This window comes from Pongo pygmaeus, chromosome 10, assembly GCF_028885625.2.
Source record: "Pongo pygmaeus isolate AG05252 chromosome 10, NHGRI_mPonPyg2-v2.0_pri, whole genome shotgun sequence".
NCBI lineage: Eukaryota > Metazoa > Chordata > Mammalia > Primates > Hominidae > Pongo > Pongo pygmaeus.
In genome coordinates, this window is record NC_072383.2 from 28,194,088 (window position 1) to 28,220,462 (window position 26,375).

General features: G+C 38.3%; 1 protein-coding gene across 4 annotated transcripts in view; it reads left to right on the forward strand.

Annotated features, from left to right (window-relative positions):
- The window catches only part of LOC129009628 (liprin-beta-1-like), a 155,400-nt gene that overhangs the window by 95,633 nt on the left and 33,392 nt on the right, over positions 1-26,375 (forward strand). For 2 of the 4 annotated variants that reach the window (XM_054442893.1, XM_063672534.1), the window contains 4 exons: positions 5,818-5,955; positions 10,806-10,937; positions 18,353-18,467; positions 20,268-20,380. In XM_054442893.1, the coding sequence (XP_054298868.1) occupies positions 5,818-5,955; positions 10,806-10,937; positions 18,353-18,467; positions 20,268-20,380 (498 nt within the window). The remainder of the gene's footprint in view (positions 1-5,817; positions 5,956-10,805; positions 10,938-18,352; positions 18,468-20,267; positions 20,381-26,375) is intronic. The other 2 variants (XM_054442894.2, XM_054442895.2) reach the window with 1 other exon arrangement.

Here is a 26,375-nt window from a genome sequence, read left to right on the forward strand (position 1 = left end):
TAAGCAAGTAGTTATTTACTTTAGGTCTAACTTGATGAGTTGCCCTAGAACATTCTTAAAATGTTTTTTTAACTAAGGATCATGACCTTGGTCCGTGTCAGCAGGGGATCAGGTAGTGAAATCCCAAAAGTGTCTGACTATTTGGCAGTTTTAATTATGAGGCCATCTCAAAGGCAGCAGAAATTACAAGAATACAATTTTCAACAAAGTGAGTGAAATACTAATGGTGAATACTAATGGTAGTAACACCAAAGCAGGCATCATCACCTATGAGATAGATAGAGTGTAAACAGGGGAAATGAGATGTTCTGGACTGGCTTCTGACCTGTTAAATCATCGTAATACACTTCTCTCTTATTTTTACATTAAAAGTTAGATAATATTAATCCCAAATTTATATTTTAAAAAGTTGCTATAAAAATAAAAATACTCATAACTTAAAAGAGTTCAGCCATGGGACATGCTCTCTGCAGGGGTGCTGGCTGTTCTCCCTGCGTCCCTGACTCCCAGCCCCATGAAGCAGTCCCCGTCCTACCACCCTCCGATCCCTGCTGCTTTCTGACCAGCTTTGCTTTTCATCTGTGCCTCCAGGAAATGTTTTCTCAGGCCTTGGCAAACAAGGTACATCTTAAGATTGTATCCCATATGTGATCACAATTATCTGAGTTATGCGGTGCCTCACTGAGGCATCCTAGCTAAAATTAAGGCAGTTTTCCCCTTAGTCTTCAAGTAAACTCCCATGGAGAGTGTTCACAGACACAGAAAAACAAATTGACCAAATCGGCAGAATTCTTAGTTTACAGAGGTAAAAGATGTGCTTTTCATGAAATCCTAGGCCACTGGTATTTGTTAGGATTGAATGGAAAGAGGTTTCCCTGTTCCTTTAGGAAAGTGAGTTAAGAAAGAAAAAGTGACAAGAACATAGGGACTTTTTTTTGGTCTCATGTTATCCTTCCCAAAGTAGAAGAGAGATTCCTTCTCTAGATCTTTGTATCCTGTCACACATTGCTGGCTTTCAACAAATGTTGAATAAATGAGTGAATGAAGATATTGAGTGAATGAAGTTGCTGCTGTACTGGGATAGGAGCTGGGGCTTCGCTTCTAGGGACACAGGGACCTTCTTTTTTCTCTGTCCTTCCCAAATTCAGGGGACTTAGGTGTGTACCTATGACTAGGGTAGTATTATAGTCTAAACATGTACTCCCAGCTTGCCCACTGCGAAGCTCATGCCCTCATTCTGTCACACCCAGTGAGAGGACAGGGGAGCGGAGTACTGCCACTGCCTGGTTGCTTGGTTTCCAGCATCACTGATGTCACGTTCTTTTACTCTTTGGACAGTAGTGGTGTAAGATGCCTTATTACGGTATTGAACTCAAATGCAATATGACTATCCTCTTCATGGCTGAAGGATTCAAGTCTTATCTCAATCTCTCCTCATAGTTCAGAGTCTAGTGGAGAGCAGGCATGCAGTAAATGTTTGCATGCATGGCAGAGGTATAATTCTGAGTACAAAATGCTGTCATAGTAATTATTTCTTTTGGTAACTAGAGATAACATTTACTTAATGGAGATTTCGTGGACTGAGACTTACTTTTCCTTTCTTGATACTGAATGTTTAAAAACAGGATTATGAAATCAAGACTGTGCGATACTTTTAATAACTAGTTTTAAAAATGAGTATAATAATGACTGGCTGGAATGTGATGTGTGCATGTATTTGCGTATATGTAGTATTACCAGTCCAGCTATGTTTTAACTTTTGTTGTCCTTAAAAAGAGGGCTGTTTTCTTTTCCCCATTTTAATTTAGGTACTTACCATTCTGATCTGGGAATATTGCACTCAAAATTACCTTCTGTTTTATAAAATAAATAAGCATGATTGTGGCAAATCACTGCTTGTATGTTGATTTTGGATTTAGACAGGACAGCAGAGCTCAGGAAAGAACAAAGCGAAACAAAGGGGAAACAGGAAAGACAACTGTAGACCAATGCAAACCAATAGAACCCGGAAAATCAAAGGAAAACACAGCATGATGTTATAAGTAAAAACAGCAGGTGAGACTCCTACCTTCCGTGAATTAATAACTATTGAAATGGAGTGGTGGGTACATGGGGTTTCATTGTGCTCATTTCTCTACTTTAAATCTATTTGAAATTTTCTGTAATAAAAAACTTTTTAAACATACACAAAGGAAAGATGTTAACATTTATTACATCTTTATGCTTGATTGTAATACTTGATAATTAAAAGGAAGTTGATATAAAAATAAGGCTTTCCACTTAGATGGTGAAGGGAAAAGTAGATGGTATTCTGAGGTTATGTGTAGCACCTGCCATGTAGAGTCAGAGAATTCTTTTTCCAGGTGAGATTCCTGGCTAGCTCTAAGATTCTGTAATTCTATGACAGATAAAGCTTTTTAGATGTGCTTCTCCCTATCATGCCAGGAAAACCTGGCAGAGGTCATAAGTTCCTTAATTAAATCAAAGTACCAATGTTATAGTTGAGTTAGATCTCCCTCCCTGACTCTGCATACACACTATTGGTTGGATACTGTACTATTGAAATCCCCACGTTGATTCCAATTTCGACTTAGCTGAATTGAATGTGGTCAATAAAAGGTTGCACCATGAGCTAAAGTAGATAGGTAAAGTCATTTTGGCTGCTCTTCCATGCTTTGAAAGTCAGATTGACTCAACAAGAGTTTATACTTAAATACATTTTAAATTACGTGCTCAGGATTTTATAAGCACCATGGAAGAATTAAAAGAAACGTAAGACAGTTTTGCACTGAGAAACTTAGGCTGAGTGACCAACTCACGTAAAATTATTAGTCATCTACCTGAGGCAGAATATGATGAAGCACTAAAGAGCTCAGTTTAAGACAAGACCCAGAAGGTTAGCCCATAGATGGGGAAAGGAGAATGGCACCATGTAAAGAGGAGGAGGTAGAAATGGGTTATGAAAGATGGATTGATCTGAGAGGGAGGAGTGGGAGGTGAGTAGAGTATTGGGTACAAAACCTTGGGATAGTTGTTGTAAAGGAAAATGGAAGAAAGTTCATTAAAAGGAAGAAATGGAAAATTATAAGTAGAAGTGGGGATTACAGGTCCCAGCAAAACAGGAAATCAAGGTTCCAAAGTAGAAGTAGAATGATGAGCTTTCAGGAAGGAGTTAAGAATCACTTCTCCCAAGCCTGCAGGAAGAAAGAAAGGAAAGAAATAAGAGGTAATATATATTATACTATTACACACTGAGGAAAAAAGTGTGTAAGGGAGCTCACACAAGATGGCCTTAACTATTGTCCATTACAAAGGCTCTGAGATCACCTCCTAAACATAGTGGGAAGAGAGAGTACAGGAGGAAAAAGGAGCCATTCTAGATAGAGGTCAACCATGGTGTGCATACCAGATTATAGAGGACACATAAATAAAGACCACTGAGAAGCAAGAAGGGCGGATCAAAACCAAACCCGCAGTCGTCTTTTATTCAACCAGTGTTTATTGAACGCCTATTGTCATTCTTCCATTCAACAGACATTTAGTTATCACCCACTGTATGTCACATGCCAAGGCAAATCTACTTGCAAAGAATGCAGAGTCTATTAGAAGAGAGAGACATGTATGCAGTCAAGTCTAACCTTAGTGCTTTCAGAGTAATGCCTGCTGTAATGAAGGTTCATCTAGATACTGTCGCTGGCATATAGCAAACAGTGAATTCAAGGAAGACTTCACAGACCAAGCCCTGATAGAGGTGGACCTTAAGGAATGGGGAAAGAAGAAGAAAGGGTGGGAAAAGACGGTCTGTGCAGAAGGAATAAAAGTAGTGTGTGAAAGGGCATGCTATATATGGGGAGGTTTTGAGTGACCTTGTAGGTAGAACGTGGGAGTTGAAGGAAGAATAGAGACAATATGGTATTTACCTAATGGATCTTACTGCCAACATTCTTAACGCAAAGGAAGCAAAATTGGCAGAAATATAAACACAAGTGGACAGAACAGTCTTTACCTACTTAAGTTAACACAAGGATATAACATTGATCACTCTTAAATTCTGCCTTATGTTCCTATAGTGACTTTTAATATACTAAACTACCCTTGAGCATTATGAGTACTTGTAAATATCAATACAGTATTGAGAAAAATAAATATGCTCATTTTGAGCCAATTTTCAGTGTCTGTTTCTATTTGGGGCTAATTTTGGAGAACTGGTTTTGGAACACCTCACTTCCATATCATACAAAGTAGCTTGGGAGGAAACAGTGCTCTCCTCTTGCTATAATTTCCTCCAACCAGAAGAAAGATCAGTTTTGTTTTGTTTTGTTTTGTTTTTCTTAAGACAAGTTCTCGCTTTGTTGCCCAGCCTGGAGTGCAGTGGCGCAAACATGGCTTACTGTAGCCTCCACCTCCTGGGCTTAAGTGATCCTCCTCCCTCAGTCTCCAGAGTAACTAGGACCACAGGCGAACACCACGATGCTTGGCGGTTTTTTGTTTTTTTGTTTGTTTCTTTGTTTTAGATGGAGTGTCACTCTGTCGCCCAGGCTGGAGTGCAGTGGCGTGATCTCGGGTCACTGCACATGCTTGGCTGTTTTTTATTTATTTATTTATTTATTTTAGTGACAGGGTCTCACCATGTTGCCTATGCTGGTCCTGAACTTCTGGGCTCAAGCAATCCTCAGCCTCCCAAAGTGCTGGAATTACAGGCGTGCACCACCATGCTTGGCCAATTTTGCTTTTTGTCGTCACTGAACAGCAGTTTTTTTTTCCTACTTACTGAAATGTATCTGTTTCTAAAATATTATTACTTGTATGGGATTTTAAAAACAGATGCCTGTTTTTTTCTGGTTGTAAATTTGAAGGTATTATTTTCTTTTTCAATCGAACCCTGGGTGGCCTCATCTAACACTTTTGGATTTCAGCTGGCTTTTATTTCTATTGTATTTGAATGAAGAATCAGGAAATTCTATTGGGATTACATATTTTATGGTTATGTTGAAATTATGAGAGATACCACCTACACTACTGCATGTATTTCAAAATGATGTTTTTAGGTTTTCTGTTCTTTGTGAGCCTCTTCATGTGTCTCTTTCATGACTTGCATATGAGACAGCTGAGGAAGAAACAATCGATACGTCGTTTCTCAGTCTATACTTCCTTTGGCATTTATACCATGCATAAATATGCCCAAATATGACTTTTTTTTTAAAAAGTGTGTGGGACATGAGGGAGGAGAAGAAATAGTAAGCATCAATATATACAGAGCACTGATTCAGATGCTGGGGAGAATACAAAACAATTTATAGGCTCTGCCCTGGAATAGAAGGTAACATTATATGAACAAGCAAACTCATAAGAAGTTAATAAGATCAGGACAGAAAGTGTTAAAATGCAGATAAGTGAGGCTAGTCTGCGCTACCAGGGGAAGTCACTGTGGCCTGAGTGTTTAAGCTTTTGGAGGAAGAGAGACAGACCTCAACAGCTCGGGGTGCCCCCTACACACTCACAAAGCTTTGCCTACCCCTGGGTGTGTGTCTGCTCTCAGTGAAGAATACCAGTATCCACTGTTCCTTGTGGGTCATTATTTTCTGCTTGTTAAGAAATGTTTAGTTTGGCAAAAACATGCTTGTGTGCTTAACATGCCTGTCTTACTTCTTTTGTGGTAAATGAACCAAATTGCATTCTTGTATTTTCTGTTTGACAGTGACAGCTGTGCAGATTCAATTCAGGCCCCTTGGACTAAGAACACTTGTGATTTTTATTTATCTACAATATATCATTCTTAGAGAAGATCAGCCTTACCCATATTATTTCCTTTTTCAGACAAATGGACACCTACCTGGGAACAGAGATGTGTTAACAGACCAGGTGGAGGATGAGGGAGAGAAGATTAGAGATTTGGAGTTTTGTCTTGAAGAGCACAGAGAGAAGTTGAATGCCACAGAAGAAATGCTGCAGCAGGTATGTGCAGACGCCATATCCAAGATGGGATTTCCCTGCTGAACTATTTGAGATGCTGCATTTCTATGTTGTGTTTGCTCTGATGCAGCAGTAAGTTTCTTGATTGACTTAGACCAGCACATTTAAAAAAAAAAATGGAGAGTAGCAGAGTCTCAAAACACATGCACACAATATAAAGTGTTTATGTAATTAGAATCTGGAACAAAATGTCAATAGGATTGTGGCTTATTTTTATTTTCTTTCTTTGCATTCAGATGGTTTCCTAACTCTCACCTATAAGCATATGTTTTGTGATTAAGAAAAAAAGATAATAGTAAAAAATCTAAGAATCCGATTTAAAAATGGGCGAAAGATTTGAATAGACATTTCTCAAAAGAAGACATACAAATGGGAAATAGACATATGAAAAGGTGCTCAACATCATTGATCATCAGAGAAATGCAAATCAAAACTATAATGAGATACTATCTCACCCCAGCTAAAATGGCTTTTATCCAAAAGACAGGCAGTAACAAATGCTGGCAAGGATGTGGAGAAAAGGGAACCCTTGTACACTGTTGGTGGGAATGTAAATTCATACAACTACTTTGGAGAACAGTTTGGAGGTTCCTCAAAAAACTGAAAATAGAGCTACCATATGATCCAGCAATGCCACTGCTGGATATATACCCAAAGGAAAGGAAATCAGTATATCGAAGAAATATCTGTGCTCTTGTGTTTACTGCAGCTCTGTTCACAGCCACCAAGATTTGGAAGCAACCTAAATGTCCATCAACAAATGACTGGATAAAGAAAATGTGGTACTTATACACAATGGAGTACTATTCAGCTATAAAAAAGCATGAGATTCAGTCATTTGCAACAACATGAATGGAACTGGAGGTCATTATGTGTGAAATAAGCCAAGCACAAAAAAACAAACACCTCGTGTTCTCATTTGTGGGATCTAAAAATAAAACAATTGAGCTCACGGAAATAGTGGAAGGATGGTTACCAGAGGCTGGGTAGGGTAGTGAGGGATGAAGGAAGAGGTGGAGGATGGTGAAGGGGTACAAAATAATAGTTTGAATAAGGCCTAGTATTTAGTAGCACATCAGGGTGACTATAGTTAATAATAATCTAATTGTACATTTGAAAATAAGAATATAACTGGATTGTTTGTAACACAAAGGATAAATGCTTGAGAAAATGGAGACCCCGTTTTCCATGATGTGATTATCACATACTGTATACCTGTATCGAAACATCTCATGTACCCCATAAATAGATATACCTACTATGTACCCACAAAATTAAAAATTAGAAAAGAAAAAAAAGAAAAAAGATAAGCACCATCTATAACACATAGGACAGGCTCCGTAAGGTTGTGGATGGAGTATGCACTGGAGCAAAACCTGGTAGGTTTCCATTCCTGCCATGCCTTTTTTTTTCCCCCTCTATGACATTAGGCAAGTTCCTAACCTCTCCGTTACTAAGTTTCCTCATCTTTTGATTAAGGATAGTAAGAATTTCTAACTGATAAGATTTTTGTGAGGATTGAAACCGTATATGTCACAACGTTTGCCTGGCATATAGCAAACATACTATCATCCTCATAATCAATGTTATCACCAGACTGAAGTATATATATGGTTTATGCATGTGTATCTACATAATATGTCTCCCTGAGTAAACTGACATGTGTTTATTTCTGCTCAAAGGAGGGTAACTAAAGTGAATGATTTTTTATTTATTTATTTATTTTTTATTATACTTTAAGTTCTAGGGTACATGTGCACAATGTACAGGTTTGTTACATATGTATACATGTGCCATGTTGGTGTGCTGCACCCATTAACTCATCATTTAACATTAGGTATATCTCCTAATGCTATCCCTCCCCCCTCCCCTCACCCCACAACAGGCCCAGCATGTGATGTTCCCCTTCCTGTGTCCATGTGTTCTCATTGTTCAATTCCCACCTATGAGTGAGAACATGCGGTGTTTAGTTTTTTGTCCTTGCGATAGTTTGCTGAGAATGATGGTTTCCAGCTTCATCCATGTCCCTACAAAGGACATGAACTCATCATTTTTTATGGCTGCATACTATTCCATGGTGTATATGTGCCACATTTTCTTAATCCAGCCTATCGTTGGACATATGGGTTGGTTCCAAGTCTCTGCTATTGTCAATAGTGCCGCAATAAACATACGTGTGCATGTGTCTTTATAGCAGCATGTTTTATAATCCTTTGGGTAGTTCTAGATCCCTGAGGAATCGCCACACTGACTTCCACAATAGTTGAACTAGTTTACAGTCCCACCAACAGTGTAAAAGTGTTCCTATTTCTCCACATCCTCTCCAGCACCTGTTGTTTCCTGACTTTTTAATGATCGCCATTCTAACTGGTGTGAGATGGTACCTCACTGTGGTTTTGATTTGCATTTCTCTGATGGCCAGTGATGATGAGCATTTTTTCATGTGTCTTTTGGCTGCATAAGTGTCTTCTTTTGAGAAGTGTCTGTTCATATCCTTTGCCCACTTTTTGATGGGGTTGTTTGTTTTTTTCTTGTAAATTTGTTTGAGTTCATTGTAGATTCTGGACATTAGCCCTTTGTCAGATGAGTAGATTGCAAAAATTTTTTCCCATTCTGTAGGTTGCCTCTTCACTCTGATGGTAGTTTCTTTTGCTGTGCAGAAGCTCTTTAGTTGAATTAGATTCCATTTGTCAATTTTGGCTTTTGTTGCCATTGCTTTTGGTGTTTTAGACATGAAGTCCTTGCCCATGCCTATGTCCTGAATGGTAATGCCTAGGTTTTCTTCTAGGGTTTTTATGGTTTTAGGTCTAATGTTTAAGTCTTTAATCCATCTTGAATGAATTTTTGTATAAGGTATAAGGAAGGGATCCAGTTTCAGCTTTCTACATATGGCTAGCCAGTTTTCCCAGCACCATTTATTAAATAGGGAATCCTTTCCCCATTGCTTGTTTTTCTCAGGTCTGTCAAAGATCAGATAGTTGTAGATATGCGGCATTATTTCTGAGGGCTCTGTTCTGTTCCATTGATCTATATCTCCGTTTTGGTATCAGTACCATGCTGTTTTGGTTACTGTAGCCTTGTAGTATAGCTTGAAGTCAGGTAGCGCGATGCCTCCAGCTTTGTTCTTTTGGCTTAGGATTGACTTGGCGATGCGGGCTCTTTTTTGGTTCCATATGAACTTTAAAGTAGTTTTTTCCAATTCTGTGAAGAAAGTCGTTGGTAGCTTGATGGGGATGGCATTGAATCTATAAATTACCTTGGGCAGTATGGCCATTTTCACGATATTGATTCTTCCTACCCATGAGCATGGAATGTTCTTCCATTTGTTTGTATCCTCTTTTATTTCATTGAGCAGTGGTTTGTAGTTCTCCTTGAAGAGGTCCTTCGCATCCCTTGTAAGTTGGATTCCTAGGTATTTTATTCTCTTTGAAGCAACTGTGAATGGGAGTTCACTCATGATTTGGCTCTCTGTTTGTCTGTTATTGGTGTTTAAGAATGCTTGTGATTTTTGCACATTGATATTGTATCCTGAGACGTTGCTGAAGTTGCCTATCAGCTTAAGGAGATTTTGGGCTGAGATGATGGGCTTTTCTAGATATACAATCATGTCATGTGCAAACAGGGACAATTTGACTTCCTCTTTTCCTAATTGAATACCCTTTATTTCCTTCTCCTGCCTGATTGCCCTGGCCAGAACTTCCAACACTATGTTGAATAGGAGTGGTGAGAGAGGGCATCCCTGTCTTGTGCCAGTTTTCAAAGGGAATCCTTCCAGTTTTTGCCATTCAGTATGATATTGGCTGTGGATTTGTCATAGATAGCTGTTATTATTTTGAGATATGTCCATCAATACCTAATTTATTGAGAGTTTTTAGCATGAAGTGTTGTTGAATTTTGTCAAAGGCCTTTTCTGCATCTATTGAGATAATCATGTGGTTTTTGTCTTTGGTTCTGTTTATATGCTGGATTACGTTTATTGATTTGCATATGTTGAACCAGCCTTGCATCCCAGGGATGCAACCCACTTGATCATGGTGGATAAGCTTTTTGATGTGCTGCTGGATTCAGTTTGCCAGTATTTTATTGAAGATTTTTGCATCGATGTTCATCAGGGATATTGGTCTAAAATTCTCTTTTTTTGTTGTGTCTCTGCCAGGCTTTGGTATCAGGATGATGCTGGCCTCATAAATTGAGTTAGGGAGGATTCTCTCTTCTTCTGTTGATTGGAATAGTTTCAGAAGGAATGGTACCAGCTCCTCCTTTTACCTCTGGTAGAATTCGGCTGTGAATCCATCTGGTCCTGGAGTTTTTTTTTGGTTAGTAAGCTATTAATTATTGCCTCAATTTCAGAGCCTGTTATTGGTCTATTCATTTTATTTTATCTCATTTTTGAGATGGAGTCTTGCTCTGTTGCCCAGGCTGGAGTGCAGTGGCATGATTTCAGCTCAGTGTAAGCTCCGCCTCCTGGGTTCAAGCAATTCTCCTGCCTCAGCCCCTCGAGTGGCTGGGACTACAGGCACCTGCCACTACACTAGCCAATTTTTGTATTTTTAGTAGAAATGAAGTATCACCATACTGTCCGGGCTTGTCTCAAACTCCTGACCTCAAGTGATCTGCCTGCCTCAGCCTCCCAAAGTGCTGGGATTACAGGCATGAGCCACCATGCCCGGCCTAAAGTGAATAATTTTTTTTAAATGTGTATATTCAGTTGTTATACTTTAATGCATCCTCTACTTGATAGGTGCTGCTTTGTGCGATCATAAATGAGGTAAATTCACATGTGGCTGTTTATAATAAAAGAATTATTGAATGTATCTTTTAAATTCCAATAGGAGCTTCTAAGTAGGACATCCTTAGAAACTCAGAAGTTGGATCTGATGGCTGAAATATATAACTTGAAGTTGAAACTGACAGCTGTAGAGAAGGACAGACTGGATTATGAAGATAAGTTCAGAGACACAGAGGTGAGTGATACAGTCTCCCCTCTCTCTCTCTCTCTCTCTGTCACTCTGTCTCTCATACACGTACATTCCTAGGGCAAAGTAGAAATTCTCTGGAGGTGTGCAAGGACGGCAGTTAATTACTATGTGCCCTCATCCTACTTTATTTTAAGAATAATCTTTGGTTATATTGACTTTTTATTACAAAATGCTAATGACAATTTTTATTTTTAGACTTTTGATATGAAATATTAATCATTTTATCAACCTTTAGAAATACTTTTGACTTTAGGATATTTGGAGCATCCATCCATTCATACTAGTTTTCTTAATTTTGTAAATAATGGGCTTAAATGCATGGTTTTGCTAGTAGTTATTATTTAGGCACACTGATTATTTACTATGTAATTGGATTTTTGAAATCTGTATAGAAAACTTGCTTACATTATATAATCACAAAACCACAGAGCCTTTTTGAGGTCATCTGATTTGGCCTTCTACTTTTGGTCTATTCCACATGTAAATCATTCCAATTAAACAAGACTCACTGTACTTCTACGAAACTCAGGGTACATTGTATAACTTGAAGTATCCATTTTAGTGGCTAAACAAGCTTTATTGTTTGTTCTCTCTATTTTATTAATCCAGGCCTTCTAGTTTGTTTGCTGTGTGACATTTGGCAAGTTCTTAACCTCTCTGTTTTTTTTTTTGGTGGATGAAGAGAGCATATCCATTTGAAATATATTCATTTGAAATGAAGTGTAAAGAGTTGCAGAAATTCCTTTCTCTGAGGGCCATCTCCCCTCCTTTTTTCTTTCTATTTTGTTTCTTTGGTTGGAGTATGGAAAGGTGTCATGCTGGATTAGAAAATGGGTACCAAGGAGAGAGGAGAGAAAATGGTTTATTTATTTTTCCCTTCTGTTTTTATTTCAAACATGTATTTTATGCTGACTATATGCCAGCATGGTACCAGGCATTACGTACATTATCCACTATAGGAAAATCCTTTATAGATCTGGAAATAACAAGGTTTACTCCATTGCTATTTTCAAAATTAAATTTTCTGTCAAAGATTCAATTACAGTGGAAAGTCTTGGTATATGTCTTGCTTCCTCAGTAGCAAAAGGAGATCTTTCATTTGGTTCATGTTTTAATTTTTTTTTTTAGAGATAGGATCTTACTGTGTTGCCCAGGCTAGTATGGAACTCCTGGCCTCAAGCAATTCTCCCATTTTGGCCTCCCAAAGCACTGGGATTATAGGCATGAGTCACCATGCCCAGCCATGTTTTAATCTTAAAACTCTTTGTCAGTTGCCTATGTGAGCATGTTTCTCATTTTATTGAAGCTGGGGCTCTTAAACAAGACTTAGAAAGTTACTCAATTTAAAATTCTTGCTTTTGTATTTTCTCTAAAAATCTCTTTTGATATTTTCCTCTTTCCCCTCTTTTTGTAAGGTCCTAACCCCATAGTTGCTAGGTAAGGTAACAGTAAAACTCAGTCAACAGATGGACAACATGGCGGTGGAGCTAGCTCTGCTGCAGGGAAGAATTGGTGGTAGATATGGATAGAGGTAGTCTTCTACATTGTGTCTGCAGAGTCAAGGGGAAATATTCACCTGTTGTTAGCTTAATTTGGATATGAGATGCTAACCAGATGTTGGGACTGAATTGCAGTAGATGTGTTATTTATTTATTTTTGTAAGACCCCAGGGCAATATTTACATCCCTTGAGTTCAACTGCCTTTTTTATCAAACTTTTTTTCCCCACTTTTTCGTTTCACTCTTACACTCTTAATCACATACAAAGTGATTTTGTTATCAAACTTCCAGTACACCCAAACCCTGATAATCTTCTAATAAAAATTCAGTGCTATTGCTAAAATATACACATGTACCCAGAGATTAGAGCATATGGGGTAAACTTTGTGACGCTACATATGAAAATAATTAAAGTAATCTTCACTATTAAACTAACTTGAATATTCTCATGTTCCTGTTATCGTTCCCTTAATAAAAATATTTTCCTGGGTGTTTCATAAGTCCATAATATTTAACTTTCTCTTAGAATTTTAGATTATTTGGATATTAATATCCAATAAAATATTGGCATGGGGAAGAAGTATGGGCATTTCCACAAGACTGAGCACTGGAAGATTCAGGACTTGGCTTGTCCCCGTACTTGCTAATGGGAGATGGTCAGCATCACTCAACAGTGCCCCCTTCTGGTAACAGCACACATGTCAGAGACTGAGTTCCTGCGGGAGCCCTGAGGAGTTCTCTGAAAGGGAAAAGGGAAAGAACAGGGATTTTCTTTCTTAAACGGACTGAACTTATGATAAGAACTTATTGAAATAACTTGTATTCTGTTTTTTAAAGTTTTACATTAGAAAGCTCTTTCCAGATTTTCCAGCTTGTGTTGTCAGGGGAAGATATGATTTCGGGTTGGAAATGTAGACCATATTTAAAGTATTGTCATGAAATATAGTGGAGTACTTTTTGTTAAAACAGATAACTCATCCCAGTTTATAATTCCATTTTTTTCAATTGTTTCTTCTTTGCACATTGCCACTATTTCTAAAGGAAGTAGTAATAACAGCAGTAGCAGACAGGAGGAATTCACTGCTATTTCTTAACAATGAGAAAGTGGGAAAATATATATTTAAAAAGATCATATTGATGAATATCACTAAGGACTCATATTATGCAAGGATGATTAGTTAACTGGGAAAAGGTGATTTTTTTCTTTGAACTTGAATTCTGACCTGTTAGATGAGGAATCACAAATGTTATTGAATAATGTCAAACAGTTCTTGACCTAATTCATAAGAAGAAAATATATATTATCTAATTGAAATATTGTATAATTATTAAGTGACTCTTAAGGAGTAATTGTATAATTATGATAGGTAATATTTTGCCCATTTTATAAGAGACAACAATTTAAAAACCTGTGGGTTTACTGGGAAGTGTATTTCATTATAGCATCCCTTCTCTTAGCCTTTGTGAACTTGAATCATTATATTTAGAAGTTTAAAATAATCCCTATTCACAAAGTTTTATTTCTTATAACATTATTCTACTTGTAATTTTTGGCATTCTTGGATAATTTTGTCCTGTAGTCTATGAATTTGTGACCCAGGAATACATGCATGTCTTTGTAAAAAGAGAGAAGGTGGCTGGGCACAGTGGCTCACACCTGTAATCCCAACACAGGGAGTCCGAGGAGGGCGGGTCACTTGAGGTCAGGAGTTCAAGACAAGCCTGGTCAACATGGTGAAACCCTTGTCTCTACTAAAAATACAAAAACTAGCTGGGTGTGGTGGTAGGTGCCTGTAATCCCAGTTACTGTGAAGGTTGAGACAGGAGAATATCTTGAACCTGGGAGGCGGAGGTTGCAATAAGCTGAGATGGCGGCACTGCACTCCAGCCTGGGTGACAGAGCAAGACTCCATCTTTAAAAAAAAGAGAGGGAGAGAGAAGCAAAAATATAGTAACCATTGTAGAGATCTCTGTGGCTTGTAGTAAAAATAAGTCATCTCCCACACAGGGTATTTGAGTGTCTCTTTTGGAGGAGTTAATGTTGCTTAACACTCTAATTTCCTTTCCTACTCTCTGGGCTCTGGACAAAAATACACCATTATTTCTCAGAATACTTGGACAAGTTTTATGAGCAAATTGGTTTTTTAAAAAGTGACACTAAATAAAATAAAAAATGGTAGTAGAAAAGATGTAAAATCGTGTTGTGTCATATAAACATTAGGATTGGTTTCTCTTTCATTTTCTAATTATAAAATTAGGTGAACTGCAGGGCTGTCATCCACTTTCCAGTTGAGAATTGTCATTAAACTTACAGTAAACTCAATCCCTGATAATTTCCTAATAAAAATTCAACAGTATTGCTAAAATGTATGCACATACCCCAAAATTAGAGCATAGTTGAGAAACCTTGTGACGTTATATGTGACAACAATTAAAATAGTCCTCAAAATTAAAACTGATTTGACTATTCTCATGTTCCTGTTATCATTCACTTAATAAAAATAAAATATTTCCTTGGCTATTTCATGAATCTTAAGGATTCATGGGCTTAAAGGATTTTCATTTCATTCTCCCATATTGGGTTGATGAGCAATCCATATTTTTGTGGACAAAGGAAGAAATTACAAATTTTAAAAAAATACCCATGTATCACTGAGAAGGTTCAAAAGGTAAATGGCTTTACTAAAGAATGTGATATATTTAAAATACGAAATAGCATTCTATAAAATAGAATAGAAATAGCACTCTATGAAATAGCATTCATAGAGTCATTTTTAGGATAGAAATAGCTGACAAATAATAGATATCAAGCTACCTGTCTTAAAATTACAGTCACCTTTTATTTTCATAAGCCCATCACTTTAGGGCAGAGGCATTGGGGATTTAAATGAATGTTTTTGTTTGTTTGCTTGTTTGTTTTGTTTTTTTTTTGACAGAGTCTTGCTCCTTTGTCAGGCTGAAGTGCAGTGGCGCAATCTCGGCTCACTGCAACCTCTGCCTGCAGGTTCAAGTGATTCTCCTGCTTCAGCCTCCTGAATAGCTGGGACTACGGGCGTGTGCCACCACGCCCGGCTAATTTTTTGTATTTTAGTAGAGACAGGGTTTCACCATGTTGGCCAGGATGGTCTTGATCTCCTGACCTAGTGATTCGCCCACCTCAGCCTCCCAAAGTGCTGAGATTACAGGCATGAGCCACCGCGCCCGGCCAGTGCTTTGGTTGTTAGGAAGGTGGATTTATTTCCATTTATCTCATCTGATTCATTCAACTTTAACTCTAGGAGCTGGTGACTTAAGATTTCCAAGCTGCTATTTTATAGGTATAGGTAACTGTGTTACCACTTTCCTAATGTACTTTCTTGTTTCTTCTTGGACAGGGGCTGATTCAGGAGATCAATGATTTGAGGTTAAAAGTTAGTGAAATGGGCAGTGAGAGACTTCAGTATGAAAAATAGCATGAATCAACCGAAGTTTTTCTCACAGGTTAACATTTTCAAACAAATGGCTCCACTATTCAGCTATTTCTAATAATATAAATAACATGTTTTCTACTTAGTATATGATAAAGAAGGTATTTTAAAAGTAAATGAAATTCCCCCCACGCTGGAAGCCTTCTTGAATTTAAACACCACTGATCTGAATTTAAAAACAAGGCTTAACTCATCCGACAGAACATAACCTGCCCTTTCTCTGAGTTGTATCTAACCTCCTTTATAAACTGATACTGTTTTCTCGGTTATTTAGCTTGTCTTTTTCTATCTGTAGTTTTCTTTCACTCCTCTGTCTCTCTACCAGTCTTTAATGGCCAAACTTCCTAGCATGAAAATCAAGGTGGGTCAGATGCAGTATGAAGAGCAGCGGATGGAACAAAAATGCGAGTCACTGAATGTGTAGTAGACGTTGGGTGATGGGGTCCATGGCCTGTTGCTTTCTGGCTTGTGTTGTTTTGCTGTGATGATGTTTTAATGGCATGTGCATTTATTCTGTGTGTGTGTCACCTGTTGATTAAAAATCACCTCAAGCAGATTGAAGGGACAATGGGATCCCTGATTTTGTTTTCAAAAATACATGAAATAATTAGTGAAAAATAATAAACGTAAAATGAAAGAATTTATAAATTACACTCTCTTAGACTATCTGAGACCCAAGCCTAGTAAAATAATTGTAAACATTCGCTTGTGAAAGAATTCTGTTTCATATCCACAGTAGAGGTCATTTTCCTCTTTAGGGACTTTCTTGATGGTAAATGTACAGCAGTTGACATTATCATGGCTGTGAATAGAAATGACTGCTGAGAAACAGCACGGTGAGAACAGGTTCACACTTCCTGCCAGTGCTACTGAAGATTTTTTGTACTTGTCCACTCTGCTCCTACCAGAAGTCAAAACTACAGGGCCAAGTGCCTCACTTCATTGGAGATCTACATCTTCTCATAGTACTAAATGTAATAAATATATCTTTAGAAATTCTGAAAGTAAAATGTGATGTTGAATATAAAGCTGTACTTCTTAGCATTGCATAGCTGTATTTTCTGTGTTAAGTACAGCCAGCAAAATTTGTTTGCTAAAGCTAATTCTTTACTGAAAGGAAACTGAAAATTTAAACATGAGTACATAGAAGGATGGACTTGAAATCTTATATACAGTTGTATAGTTAAAAATTAAAAGAGGGCTTAACTATCTGTTTTCTAAATTTATTTTTTCCCATTGTTGTAGGAGATTCTGTCCTTTTATCTTAGTGATGTGGGTGAATTATTTAGTTCCCTGATTTGGCTAAAGTTGTTCATGACTTGCTACCTTACCCATGAATGAAACTCTGTGCTCGTCAAGGAAGCATGAGTGCCAACTTGAAATGCTGAATAAATGTCAAGCTAGTGTTTTCCAATTTGCATTTTATTTTGCTTTTATGACACTAAGTATCTAATTTGATTATCTTCCTTGATTAACTTGGTCATATTTTTAAATTTGATGTAATATTTAAACCTTAGGGCTATCCTATCCCTAATTACTCTTTAAAAGATCTCTTTTTAATTTGATTACAAAGAAACTTGAAATAATGATACAATAACTATTATAAATGGGACTTCTGCTCATAATCTTTTTTTTTTTTTTTTGAGATGGAATCTCATTCTGTCACCCAAGCTGGAGTGCAGTGATGCAACCTCGGCTTACTGCAATCTCCACCTCCTGGGTTCAAGCAATTCCCCTGCCTCTGCCTCCGGAGTAGGTGGGATTACAGGTGCACGTTGCCACTCCAGATAATTTTTTGTATTTTTAGTAAAGTTGGAGTTTCACCATGTTGGCCAGGCTGGTCTTGAACTCTTGATCTCAAGTGATCTGCCCGCCTTGGCCTCCCAAAGTGCTGGGATTGCAGGCATGAGCCACCATGCCCGGCCTTCTGATAGTCTTGCTTCCTGCTTTTTATTGCCCTTGTCTGATTTCTGATGCTTGCATGTAAATTTTGGGGGTTTTGTTTTGTTTTTGTTTTTATTTTTTGAGACGGAGTCTCTCTCTGTTACCCAGGCTGGAGTGCAGTGGCGTGATCTTGGCTTACTTCAACCTCTGCCTTCCGATTCAAGCGATTCTCCTGCCTCAGCCTCAGGAGTAGCTGGGATTACAGATGTGCCCTATCACGCCCGGCTAGTTTTTTATATTTTTAGCAGAGATGGGGTTTCATCATGTTGGCCAGGCTGGTCTCAAACTCCTGACCTCAAGTGATCCATCCGCCTCGGCCTCCCACAATGCTAGGATTACAGGTGTGAGCCACCACGCCCAGCCGCGTCTAAATTCTTGTAGATTTGTTTCATTCACAAAATCTGATTGTTGATTTAAAGAGCTAATATGCTCTCTGAATGTTCTTTTTTAGTCATGATCTGCTATTTTTAAATGAATTTGTAACTTGTAGGATGAACTGGCATCTTTAAAAGAACAACTAGAAGAAAAGGAATCTGAAGTAAAAAGGCTACAAGAAAAATTGGTTTGCAAGATGAAAGGAGAAGGGATTGAAATTGTTGATAGAGGTGAGAAGATATATTTCACATTTATCATCTCATTTTGTTAAAGTCCTCCAAAATCTGTAAAAGAAACCAATGATAGTCAATGTGTAGTTTTAGTATCAAAGAAAGAGCAGCAGAATCCAGCCAGGCCCAGAACCACAGGGGATTCTCCAAGACTCTTTTCTGTGACTGGAAATCCATTAACTTCCTCTTCAGCAGCTGGAAAAGGGGAATTCTGTACTTTATTTGGTGTTTAAGATTACTAGACTGTAAATTCTCATCACAAGAATGGACTTGTCTCAATTGCAATGCAAGGGAATTTATGCCAAAGGAGTTAAAAAGAACCATCCCTGTGTCCCAGGATCGTTGCCCTCAGAACTGAAATTAGATAAAGTAAGGGACTTAGAAACTGTTCTGCCCTTTTGAGAGAAGAGAAAAATGGTTCTGTCTCTTTGGAAAAATTAGTAAAAAATTTATACCAGGGATTGAGCCCTACACCTTTTAGAAAGCAAAAATAGGCTAATTCTGTTTTTGAAAAAATGCATGAATTTATCCAATTTTTTTCATAACTGAAGAAGTTTGTTCTGAGTATTATATGGACCATCATTTCTAATAAAGTAGGTTTTACATGATAGAAAATAGCCTGAATGAAATTTTTTAAAATTATATTTGGAAATATAATGTGCATAACATCTGGCAACACTAAGTTAAATTTAACCTTTCTTTGTAATTATGAATGATGACTGTGGCACTATGAGATACCAGCCATGTTCTGAGCAAGAATATGTGAAGGATAGGCTAGCATTCTGGAAAAGATGCCGTAGTGTTGATGAAGGCAGCAGAACTAGACAGCAGAACTTTATGATGATCAGTTTACTCTTTCTTCCCAACTTCTCTAGCAAGGATTGTCTTTTAGTAAAAATGCCTGAAAAAAATAGTAAGTTTATAGATGAGAATTCCGATGCTCAGAGGGGTAAAGCAACTCACCCAGGTTACAGGCAGGAAGCAGCAGAGCCATGTTTCTAACTGAGGTTTCTCTGAGCCACAAACGTGTTTCTCTTTCCATTTTTCCTCTATTGATCTGTAGTTTTCTATGAATCTGTTGTCAATGAAAAGTACCTAGGTCCTCTAGGAGAATCCTCCTACTGTTATTGTTTCTAATTATCTGTTCATCTTTCAGTTAGAAGAACATCCATTCTTATATTGATGTCTTGTGGCAGAATGTGAATTTCTGCCTACAGTGCCCACAGTGGCATCAAACCTATTATTATGTTCAGGTCAACATTCAAACTCACAAAACTACCATAGACCTCTTTGGCATCAGATTCACTCAGAGAAACATGGGACAGGGCTGGGCGTGGTGGCTCATACCTGTAATCCTAGCACTTTGGGAGGTCATGGAGGGCAGCTCACTTGAGGTTAGGAGTTCGAGACCAGCCTAGCCAACACTGTGAATTTTTGTAAAAATACAAAAATTAGCCATGCATAGTGGCAGGTGCCTGTAATTCCAGCTATCAGGGGGCTGAGGTGGGAGGATCGTTTGAATCTGGGAGGTGGAGATTGCAGTGAGCCGAGATCGTGCCACTGCACTGCAGCCTTGGTGACAGAGTGAGACTGTCTCAAGACAAAAAAAAAAAAAAAAAAGAGGAAGAAAGAAAGAAAAGAAAAACGGAAACATGAGACAGGAACCACAATTAACTACAGGTGGTGTCAGGTGTCCCTCCAAATTATGCAGCTGCCCAGAGACAGCTCAAATGCATGAAGGTGTGATGCATATGAGGCAAGTGCAGGAACCACCCTGACTTAAGGTCTCATTCCCTTCAGGAGCCAATATCACCTGTAACAAACTTCAGATGTGTCATTTCTGGCATCACTACACATACTCAATGAAAACAGTCAGCACATTCAAGGATGCTAGAAGCTACAATCTCCATCAGGTATTTATGGTGCATTTATAGTTCCTCCCACTCCAGATGCAATTTCCAATCAGAGATCATTTTTATTATAAGCAACGTTGCTGAGTAATACTGTTAACATAGTACTCTAATCTGGTTCTAGGGGAACAGAACTAGAATGTTAGCTAAAGGTAAAATTCATACACAGCAGAGAAAAGATTTTGTTAACTCTTAACCCAAAATGCCCCACTGATAGCAGGTTTGGCTATATGGTTTGCTTTAACCAAAGGAATGCAAGAGGAGGTGACTTACACCACCTCCAAGCAGAAGGCTTGTGAGTCATTGCATGATTCCACTCTTATTCCCTTCCCTCTGCTGTGAGACAAGGGTAGGGGCAATACCTTCAGCTTAGGTCTCCAATGAAATGAAAAAGATATTTGGAGAAGAGCCATGGAACAAAGGTGCAGTGGATCCTCAGTTGTTATGAAACCTCCAAGAGAGAGAAGCATTTATTGCTGTAAGCCATCACTAGTCAGAGGACTGGTGTTTACTGCAGAATAACCTATTTCTGATTAGTACATCCCTTTTGGAAAGATATAGGCTGGGTTTATCATTCTCCTACCAGGAGTCCAACTAAGCCAGCTAGCCGTTCAGTATGTGACAGCCTTAATTCTGGCAAGAATCCCCAACTTGAGTCTGATGGAAAGTTGTTTCCTCTTATCGAGCAGTTTTGATGTTAGAACAGTCCAAGTAATGCCTGAAGAAAAATAATGTATATAGATTATGATGGTTTATTGCTCTAATTTATCTTCTCCTTTGTATACTCAGGGTTCAGTCAAGAGACAGGAACTATGCAGAGTTACCTGAATACATATAATTTTTATTTTTTATATTTATTTATTGAGACAGTCTCACTTATTCTGTGGCCCAGGCTGGAGTACAGTGGTGCGATCTTGGCTCACTACAATCTCTTCCTCTTGGGTTCAAGCAATTCTCCTGCCTCAGCCTCCAGAGTAGTTGGTACTACAGGTGCCCACCACCATGCCCAGCTAATTTTTGTATTTTTAGTAGAGATTGGGTTTTGCCAGGTTGGCCAGGCTGGTCTGGAACTCCTGACCTCATGTGATTGGCCCACCTCAGCCTCCCAAAGTGTTGAGATTACAGGCGTGAGCCACTGTGCCCAACCAATAAATATAATTTAATATAAAGAATTGTCAACGGGCCAGACACTTGAACCCAGGGTGGGGAGGGTGGAGGTTGCAGTGAGCTGAGATTGAGCCACTGCACTCCATGCACTCCAGCCTGGGTGACAGAGTGAGACTGTCTTAAAAAAAAAAAAAAAAATTGTCAATGAAATATAAAATTGTCAACCTGGTAACCAAAAAGGTGAAAAGAAAAATCTAAGATATTACAGAGGTAGCAACTGCAGGGAACTCTTAATCACCTCTAGGTCTGAGGGAACAAAAGTAAGAGGCTGGAATTCTTAAAATGTAGAAACTTAGAGGAGCAGCGGCGTGAAGCTGAAACTCAGACATCTGAGGAGAAAGGTGCTGCTCGGTTGGTGGTGTTGTCTCTGAGTTTGGAGGCAGTGTCTCTTGGAGCTGGGATCTGTCTCTAAAGAGGGGTTTGGTGCTGGTGTCTCTTGGTGGGGAGGTAGGGTGCAGTCCAGTTATTTCTGCAGGTGGTAGGGAAACTGAAAACTGGATCCAACTGCTGCTGTGGTGAAGCAGAGTTAATAGGGTGCCAGTAGCAAGAACCACAAGCAAACAGGAAGCTCACAGGATGAAGTGTGTCCCTCCTTCCTATTCCCACATTTCAGTCTCCCTCTAGCGCCCCTATCATCAGAGCTTAACAGAGAGCCAGCTAGCAAAGCTGAAATGGGGTGTGGAGAGACCCAGCAAACCTCACTGATCAGTGCATGGGGTCACCTGGCTAAGGCGTGAGTGAGGGCTGTGGTTCAACCTGTGCTCTCCTTGTCAAGCGCTAAGTCCTTGTGTGGGGCTATGTCAGCCAGGAGGAAGAAGCATCTTTTTCAAATTCACACAGAGGTGTCATGTAGGCTAGCATACGCACTGATGCAAGGATCATTAATAGTCTTCCTTCCATCTTCTAAATGGCTCTGAAGAGCATGTATCTTTTTTTTTTTTTTTTTTTTTTGATCCAGGGTCTCACTTTGTCACCTAGGCTGGAGTGCAGTGGTGCAATCATAGCTCACTGTAGCCTTGGCCTCCTGGACTCAAGCCATCCTCCCACCTCGGCCTCCTGTATTCGGGAGCTGGGACCTCAGGCATGCACCACCATGCCCACCTAATTTTTGTATTTTTTGTAGAGATGATGTCTCAGTATGTTGCCCAGGCTGGTCTCAAGCTCCTGGGCTCAAGCCATCCACCTGCCTCGACATCCTGAAGTTCTGGAATTGTAGGCGTGAGCTACCAAGCCTGGCTGAAAAGCATGTATTTTTATTGTAATATTCCTGACAAACTTACATGCAACCTTTTGCAATTTCATATATAGCCCTCTCTTATGTACCATCAGATATTTGTATGGATTTATTTGAATTGGTTTCTACATTCTTCCACCGATTCTCTTTCTACTGGCACCGTGGGTGCTGTTTTTTATATGCAGTGTAGGTTTAGTTCTCTCCTTTCTCATATGCTGGACTTCCAACTATGCAACCATAATAAGTCTTTACTGCTTCCATTGGCCTCTTTCTTATTTTTCCTTCTGTTGTCTTCACTAGAGTTGTGTTAGGAAGCAACTTTGCTCTTGGTCCTTGTCCCTTAGGCAGCCTTAACATATTCTACAAAATGTTCAACATTTTCACTAATGATCTATATGAAGGCTTTGAAGAAATTATTTTTAAATTTGTTGATGACACAAAAATAGGAGGGTTAGCTAAAATGAGATTCCTAATGATCTCTACAGACTGAAATGCTGTGTTGATAGCAAAAATATGAAATTTATGAGATAAGGGAAAAAAACCAGTAGAATTTAAAATAAAGATAAAAATTAGAGTAAAATAACTGAAATAAGACAAACCTCTATTTTTTTAACCTAGTACCAATATGATTTATGTGATAGTTTTAGAAAAGAATCATGCCATTGTTGTAATAGCCACACAATAGCTACTCAAGGTTTACAGAATTTGATATTTGACAAAAATTTGGATCAAATAATAATCCAGAAATAGGCCAGGGGTGGTGGCTCATGCCTGTAATCCCAGCACTTTGGGAGGCCGAGGCCAGCGGATCACTTGAGGTCAGCGGATCACTTGAGGTCAGGAGTTCAAGACTTAGCCTGGTGAACATGGCGAAATCTCATCTCGACTAAAAATACAAAAATTAGCTGGGCATGGTGGCATGCCTGTAATTCCAGCTACTCGGGAGGCTGAGGCAGGAGAATTGCTTGAACCCAGGAGGCGGAGGTTGCGGTGAGCCAAGATCATGTCATTGCACTCCAGCCTGGGATGATAGAGCAAGACTTCATCTCAAAAAAAAAAAAAAAAAAAAAAAGTCCGTAAATAGATCATTAATTATAACCAAGAAAAAAGTGCTGTCATTTTTGCTTACTCAACTACTTCATGAAAATACTGAGAAAACACAGTAAATTATATAAAAATATAGTTATATGTAGGTATACAACAAAATATTAATGGTGGTTATCTCTGGTTCAGGATTGGTAAGTTTTTATTGTATTTTACTACTGAAAATCTTATTTTCTCTATAGGACATGTATTTGCTTTGTAATAAGAATAAACTTTAAAAAAATAAAAAGAGGCTGGGCACAGTGGCTCACGCCTATAATCTCAGCACTTTGGGAGGCCAAGGTTGGAGGACTGCTTGAGACTAAGAGTTCAAGACCAGCCTTAGGGAAAAAATGAGACCCCATCTATACAAAAATTTTAAAAATTATCTGGGCATGAGGCATACACCTGTAATTCCAGGTATTCAGAAGGCTGAGTCAGGAGGATTGCTTGAGCCCAGAAGTTCAAGGCTGCAGTGAGCTATGATTTGCACCACTGCACTCCAATCTGAGCGACAGTGAGACCCTGTTTCAAAATAAATTAAAAATAAATAAAAGCAACAGATAAAAGCAACCAAGTAAAAAGGGATCAAATATATTTGGAGTTTTAGGGAAAGTCTGATATAAAAGTATCTTCTGGCTGGGCATGTGACTCACACCCATAATCCCAGCACCTTGGGAGGCCAAGGCGGGCAGATCACTTGAGCTTAGGAGTTCAAGACCAGCCTGGGCAGCATGGTGAAATCTCATCTCTACAAAAAATACAAAAAATTAGCCGGTCATGGTGGTGTGTGACCATGGACCCAGCTACTCGGGAGGCTAAGGTGGGAGGATCGCTTGAGCCTGGGAGGTGGAGGCTGCAGTGAGCTGAGATCACACCACTGCACTCCAACATGGGTGACAGAGTGAGACCCTGTCTCAAAAAATAAATTTAAAGTATCTTCTTCACAATGATTTTAAAATAGTACTAAAGCAACAAGTAGAAATATATTTATCTAAGTTGTTCCATTTAATGAAACATAAGTGAGTAGTAATTTGATATATAGTTACAGATTTCAAAAGAGGGTGAAAAAGAATAAATTGGAATCTGTAATAGCAATATTGTGGAATAGATTTGCAAATAAGAATCAATGAAACATCTTTTTTTAATATAGAAAATATTTGAAAAAGATAATTTATTTGACAGAGAAACAAAATGGCGAAAAAATGCTGAGAATTTTTTTCACTCTTTTTCTTACTTAGATACATGGAAACAGCCAGGGAACAAAAAAGTACTCTGTATAATGCTTTGATGAGATATGCTAACCGTTTTCTATGAGAAAAGAAGAAACATTTTTGGTCAGAAAATGGGTTCAGATGAAATTTTGTTCTGCTCACCTTTAGAATTAATAGTGTGGTTGGCTTCCTGCAATGTTTTTATGAAAGGAAATTAAATCTTAGGCTCAGCCTCATTTTGGTTCTTGATGCCTTGTTTTGTTTCCCCAGGGAAGCTCTCTCTGTCCCCTACTCTCAGTGAGGGTCTACTCTCTGAGACTGTTCTTTTTTTCAGAACATGAACCTCAGTTCATAATTCTGCCTCCACTAGTGTGATCATTTGATTCATACCTGCATACCTCATTTGCCTATCAGCTCCATAAGTGTGTGAGCTGTGCCTGTTCATGCTCACCATGCATGGTATCCCTAGAGCCTAACCCAGTCACTGAAACATCATAGGCACTCCATAAGTATTTGTGAATCAATAAATAAATGGATGCATTAAAAATTTAAAAGTAAATAATTGGAATGGATTATGGAGACAGTAGAAAAAACTTAGTTAACTTTTTAGGTACTGTAAGAGAACATCTTTAAAATGTTTCTTGTGGATTTAGCAGAAGATAAAAGGGCAATAAATTTAGGGGGAACTGCATATGAGAAAGAATATGAAAAACTACCAATCTTCCAGAAAAAAAAAAATCTGGTAATTTCCTTACATAGAGTAAAAGAGTTTAGTACTTTCTATTCTGAGTTCTATTTGAATATTTTTCTCTTTTTATATGGTATAAGAGGGCTGTTTTCTTGAGTAAAATATTTTATTAACCTAATATCGCTGGCTAATCAAATGTCTTCATAGTGTAAGATTTGAAATAGAAAGCCATGTTGAGTCTTTCAATACATAGAGAAGCTAGATTACAAGAGAAAGAGGCTTTGCCTCACTTTTTTCTTTTTTTTAACCTCCTTGTAGTTTTCTGGGCCGTCTTTACAGATTTTTGGTTTATAGATTTTCTAAGTAAGATTTTTGACATATTATATATCTTTTATTCAATACTTCTAATAAGAAGAAAAAGATACCCTTTCCTCACCATCTTACAACTTTGAAAAAAATACTGTAAGATTTCCACTGTGGTGAGAAAAGTTTTATTCACTCTAGAAAACTGGGTCATCTTCTTTTCAGAACCTTTTTTTCTAAATCTGAGAACAGATTTAAGGAAAGCAAAGCAGAAAGTTTTCAATAACCCAGTGGGAATTCCTCTTAGAA